The 6,638-nt window shown below is 43.1% G+C and overlaps 1 protein-coding gene across 1 annotated transcript; it reads left to right on the forward strand.

Moving 5' to 3' along the window:
* Positions 1-3,322: 3,322 nt before the first annotated feature.
* On the forward strand, positions 3,323-3,907 carry LOC123059541 (abscisic stress-ripening protein 1-like). The gene is made up of 2 exons (XM_044482084.1): positions 3,323-3,564; positions 3,667-3,907. Exons 1-2 carry the CDS (start codon positions 3,433-3,435, stop codon positions 3,865-3,867), a joined length of 333 nt encoding a protein of 110 aa, XP_044338019.1. The 5' UTR covers positions 3,323-3,432; the 3' UTR covers positions 3,868-3,907.
* The last annotated feature ends 2,731 nt before the right edge of the window (positions 3,908-6,638 follow it).

Genomic DNA, 6,638 nt, shown 5'->3' on the forward strand with positions numbered 1-6,638 from the left:
GTGTGATTGCATTATCTTTACTAATGCCTTGCTAGTAGGTCATGTTGCAAGGATTGTCACCATGGAGAATAAGTCTCCAAGAAATATCTTTGTAATTCATAGTAATAGGAGTTATTCTGTAATTTTCTTGGGTCTATGATCCAAGGCATTGTACCGCTAATGGATGTTGAGCTTCAATAAAACTATTGGTGATTCTTAAAATAAAATTAAAAAGGAAAGCTAAGGGTATCTCCAATGCTGACTTGCAAATTCGCTCCGGCATCTGTCCATGAACATGGGGACCAGTCCGCGTATAAGGATGCAGGAGACGGCCATCCAACCATAGCCGCATATATTCAAAACATCCGGGGAAACATTTGACCAAATGAACCTACTAAAAGCAAACATTTTGCTAAATAAACCTACTAAAAGCACTAAGCAAGGCTATTAAGCGCACCACCATGATGAAAGCGAACCTTCCGCCAAATCAAAGCAAGGCTACTAAGCACGCCATGCCATGGCGGAAGCAACCTTCCCCCAAATGATATGAGCACATTTCGCCAAATGAATGCCTAATTTGATTAATTAAAATACTAATTAGCACCTTCCGTTCCGCAAAGCGCTAGCTATTCGCTGCAATTATCACATTGCATTCTACTAAATACTAGCTATCATGGGCAGACGCAGAGTCGAGACAATACATGGTGGTTTTTTGTTGGTCATCCAGATGTCAGGACTCCTGCAAAACCCACCTACGTTTGGTCTGATTTGCGGGAAAACGGACGACCGGACCTGTCGGTGGACCGATGCAGAATCGCGTTGGATGGTACAATACATCCACACAGCACAGTCCGAACGTATGCGGACGGTTTGAAGGTTAGCGTTGGGATGCCCTAACTCATCGTGTGACTTTTTTTATGGTATCCATCATGAGATTACTGGCAATAGAAAAGTCAAATGGTGTCTAAGAAAAGGCTTCTCCTGAGGAGGAGAGTACTTTGGCAGCTTACCACATGTGCATGTGGCGAAATTACTAGTTTTTTTATGTTGAAAACAACAACTGCTACTTAATTGAAATAGTCAATGTGTACGTACAATGCACGCTAATTTGAAAGTATATTAAGTGCATGCGGATATTAAGTAGGATATTATTTGCATGTTATTATGTACTCCCTTCGTCTAGGTGTGTAAGTCACATTAGAAGATGCATCACGACCTAGGTACAAGCTCATTGAAGGAGAAGTAAAATTTGGACCGATCCTTCTTCCAATCAAAACGTTGATTTCCTTCTTCTAAACATAGCACTTAATTGCAACAATTAAGAGGATGATGTATTAACTACCATGCATGCCCACGTACTTCTAGCATGCAAAGCCGCATTGATTTCTCGCCTAATCAACGCATAGATTGCTGCATGCATTGATCATTGCCTGAGAAAAAAATGGAAGGAGGGGTTATCGCTGGAAGATAACGAGGTATAGGAGGCAAAACTGGCTGGCGAACAAGGTTGAGAGGGAATCGAGATGAAAAATTAATGAACGGCGCCTAAATGTTTTGAAAAAATCTGATTTTTCGTAAGGTGACTTACACACCTAGACGGAGGGAGTAATTAGCATTATATTTGGCATGAAATTAACTGCACGCTAAACGTGTTGAGCGCTCGACATTGACGCAATTTAGGTCATTGGATTGACATGATTTGATGGTCGAGATTAATTGGATCTGTCCCTTTGGGTCTTTTTATATTGATATAAATATAGATGCGGAAAAATGACCGTCTTTTGCTGCTACTTTTGGACATATTAGATTTTCGTAAGGTGACTAACACACCTAGACGGAGGGAGTAATTAGCATTATATTTGGCATGAAATTAACTGCACGCTAAATGTGTTGAGCGCTCGACATTGACGCAATCTAGGTCATTGGATTGACATGATTTGATGGTCGAGATTAATTAGATCTGTCCCTTTGGGTCTTTTTATATTGACATAAATATAGATGCGAAAAAATGACCGTCTTCTGCTGCTACTTTTGGACATAATACAACCGCAAATGCTCATACATGCACACATACACTCATCCTACTCTTATGAACATCTTCGAGAGACTGAACCAAAACATCAACTTGCGATTGACGAAGTCGCTACAGACGCCTTCGTAATCAACGAGAACGTCTCCTCTCACTAAATACATAACGCTGGAGGATGTGAAATAAATTCATGAAAATACGAGCACTGGTGTCAAGTTTAGAACTTGAGTCATGGTGCGCTAGAGATAATACCGTCCTCCTAACCTTCCTACTGCAGGTTGGTTCCCCTTTGCCTCCTTTTTGTTGCATGGATAGATACCATAGATGATACGTTAGGTACGGATCCGTTTAAAAAAAATGTTACTCCATTTGTAAAGAAATATAAGAATGCTTAGACCCCTATCTTATACTTCCTCTGTTCCAAAATAAGTATCTTAACTATAGTACAACTTTGTATAGAAGTTACTTCCTCCTTTCCGGTTTATAAGGCTTAGCTCAACTTTTGTGTTTTTTCAATTTAGAAGGCTTATTTTCATCTCATTTTTCAGTTTCGAATGCGCATTAAATCTTTGCATGTAAGAATTAAAGAGGAATACATCAATGCATGTAATGTTCCTACTCATCTTTTGGCTAAGCATGCATGCACTGCAATTAATCCAAATTAATGCATGAGCTTAATTGGGGTAGTTTTATAAAGTACGAGATATATTCCTTTACTAATAAAATGCCTTGGTTGATGAGATTTGAGATTTGAAGCTTATAAAGCGAAAAGGAGGGAGTAGTACAAAATTGAGTCACTTATTTTGGGCCGGAGGAAGTATTTCTTTAGAGAGGAATTACTTTCAGGTAGATGCACGTACGTCCACATGAGCTAGCGACACGTACGTATTGCTTAGTTACAAGTTAATTAGTCGTGTCGAAAATTCCGTAGCCGTTCCAGGCACAAAAAATAAAAAATAAATCCTTAGCCGTGTTGCACCGACCGGCCGGCCGACGCGGTTAAGCTAGAATGCAAACGAACTCGGTCGTCCTCGAGTAGTTTTCGTTTCTACTGGAAATCCAGTGGCGTGCGTGTCGTTTTCTATCTGAAGAAGAAAACGCGAGGGCGATTGATCGAGCCACATCTAGTCTACGAAAGCGAAATATATCTGCGATCGGTCGGTATCGATATGAACAAGGCTCAATAATTGCTTGAAAATTGAGAACGCGTAAGAGGAAGGCGCGCACGTACGTGCGAGCTGCATGTTGCGCCCGTACACAGATCCTCCTATATAAAGAGACATGCATGCCCTCATGTCAAGCACATATCACAAACACACAAACACAGATCATCATCCTCCATTCCTCATGTATAGACAAGGCAAGGCACGAGTTTAGTTCGCACACCGAGGTACTCCATTGCTAGCTCGGAAAGCTAATTTGTGATGGGCCGCCACAGCAGCAGCAGCGGCAAGACCGAGGCCGGCGGCGAGCAGTACCGCAAGGAGGAGAAGCATCACAAGCACATGGAGAAGCTGGCCAAGCTCGGTGCCGTCGCCGCCGGAGCATACGCTAGGGTACGCAGCAAACACCTCATGCGTTGTACTACTTATTTTCTACGTAATGTGAATTACTCATGCTTAACTAGAACTAACAATCACTTCACGATCGGTATACAGCACGAGAAGCACGAGGCGAGGAAGGACCCGGAGCATGCGAGGTCGCACAAGATGAAGGAGAAGATCGCCGCCACTGTCGCCGCCGGCAGCGCAGGATTCGCCATCCACGAGCACCACAAGAAGAAAGAGGCCAAGAAGCACGCTCGTCATGCCCACCACCACAGATACAATCATGGATGCATATGCACATGTAGACCCTAGCTAGTTATCTTATATGTACGGCCGGTTATATTCATTCATTTCGCTGTATTGTTGTTTGGTATGTTTATTAGTTTTGATTCATGCTAGGCCATTGACGTCGTTGTGGCATACTATGTTGGTACATTCTTGTACATGTTTGGGCACATCTCCTCTAATAATCTAAATGTCTTCTTTCGAAATAGCATGTATCTTTTTTTTTGCGAGTTCAGAAATAGCATGTATCTCCATTATTGTAGAAGGCATCATTACAAGATTACTTGATGAGTCCATGTCATGGAGTACTTTCTTAGGTTCACGTCACCACCGTCCTAGGGCGTGAACCACGTGGTAAATCTTTGTCTCGTTGACTTGTGGTTACATTTTTCTACCGAGCATTATTATTTGACTGAGTGTTGCTTGCTACTGTAACATGTTGGTCTTTTTGCAATATCTGTTGTCTCATATAGGTTAAATCATCTTAGTTGTATTTACATTTTAGAGAACTTATAATGCCGCAGTCGCTAAATCAAATAAGAAATTTCGAATGTGTAGTCTGCTATTGACCCCACCTCTAGTCGTATCTTTAATCCTTGGCCCATAATTAGAATCAAGCAAATAGACCAAAAAAACATAATCTAGCGTTAAAAAATGAAGAAGGTTCACCCATATTCCGTTATCAACATTATCTCTTCCCTTAATTGACAATTAGGTCAAGGTTATTAATCCATCTGAAGGTGACTTCAAGTAATCTTGCATGCTCATGAGAAAGAGGGTGGAGTTGCACACCTCCAACGTTGTATGCAACCATTTAGTAATGCCCTTAATGATTACAATATGGATTATCTTGGTTACAGTGGTGATATTTTCTCGTGGTGCAGGGGGTCACATGCATGAATGAGCAGTGGGCTATAGTCGATGGAGAACCTGCTCCGGTGTGTTTCATATGCAAATGGAGAACCTGCTCAAACAGGAAGAAATCTACTAGATCCAGAGAAGTTGTGCTGATTGGCTTACTCACGGCGACCAAAACACTTACTTCTTCCATAGGGCAGCCACGGGGCGACATAATAAAATTCTCATTAGACGATTGAAAGCAGATACAACTGATTGGATCGAGGAGCAAGAGATGTTCAAGTCACATGTGGCGACCTATTTCTGTTCCCTGTTTTTGCCGGTGGTCCGAGAAACTGACCAGGATATTATTGATAAGGTTAAGCCCAGTGTGACCGAATATATGAATGTGGAGTTAGACAAACCTTACACCAGAGATGAGGTGAAATATCTATGTATAATATGGGTGATTTAAAGGCACTAGACGCGGATGGCCTACATGTTTTCTATAAGAGATTTTGCCACATAATCAGGGAGGATCTCATTCATGAAGTGTTAGCAAACTAGTGTTGGAGACTTTTATTAGAACCTGTCTCTTTATGAGATAGCGTGTTGAGAGCAAAATACACCCCTGCTGATGGAGACCTCCTGAAGTGCAACCTCAAGAAGGGGAGCTCTTATACTTGTCAAAGCCCGTGGGGTGGGATCCAAACTTTTAGGGCATGTTTGGTAGCCGTAGCAACTTTTGTCTGCATTGCATGCTTGACCCAGTTGAGCCTAGCTGAGTAAAAACAAGCAAAAACCAACATTTGCATGTTGTTTTGTTGCTTGGATACCCTCTACCCTACCTGGGGCGAAACGGAAGGTAGGATGTTTCATTGCCCGCTTGTTTAGGTGGAAACACAAACCATGGCGTTTGGTTACATGCAACACATGTGGTCTGGCAACCTCCTCATCAAGGTGGCGAGGTTACCCGCACACTAATCAGGTAGAAAAACGAAAAGACACACATAGTAGCATATAAACATAGTTTTAAACCAAACCAAGCAGTTATGACGATAGTACGACACTTAAACCAAACAGTTTTGAACCAAACCAGTACGGCATTAAACTAATAACAAAACCAGCACGAGCACCAGAGAGCTCTTCTAGACGTTTACGGTGATGGTGTCATCGTGCCTCCCGTACTTGGTCACCACTTCAATGCCTTCTCCATGGCTGGCATCACCTCCTTGCCCTTGTTCTCCGTGTCGATCTGCATTATGAGCATCACAAAATTCTGCATTACGAACAACACAAAGTTCAAAGGTTGATCGGCATTAAATCCTATCGTCCACCTCTCCAAAACACCTATATTTACTCAGCAAAACACTAACTACTTACCGACCACCGCACTCAATTAAGCCTCCTTGTCTCTCACTCCTCTTCCACCTCTTCATCTCCATGAACTCCAACCCTAACCCCTTCCCTTGGGGCATTGGATGGAGGGCTTTCTTCCTTGGGTGCTCGCTCGGTGACCGCAACAAGTTCGAGAACACCATGGAAGTGTGCTCGAACTTCACTAGCATCGAAGACATGCAAAAGAGGGCAGACGTTGTGGTGAAGAAGGCGACGGCGAAAGAGTTGAAGACGCTGATTCTAACCCAGCGAAGGGTTCTATGTTAGTGGACATCCTGCACAGGGCCATGAATCAGACCGATTCCGGTGATGCTAGTTAGAGGGCAAGATGGTGGCACCGGGGGTCATCGGTCTAGAGTTGGAGGAGGAAGAAGAAGCGGTGGAGGTGGTGGTCAGGGCGCTGGAGCCAGGCCACAGTTGTATGCCGATCGATCTGAACACCGGCAAGGATGAGGAGATGGTGCATTCTATGGTAGCTAGGGTGTCGGAGCCAGGCCCCGCCGCTCCAAGCGCTTCTAGGGTCATCATGGCTAGGATTTACTACTATTGTGTAAGATTAACCT

Source organism: Triticum aestivum, chromosome 3A (assembly GCF_018294505.1).
Source record: "Triticum aestivum cultivar Chinese Spring chromosome 3A, IWGSC CS RefSeq v2.1, whole genome shotgun sequence".
NCBI lineage: Eukaryota > Viridiplantae > Streptophyta > Magnoliopsida > Poales > Poaceae > Triticum > Triticum aestivum.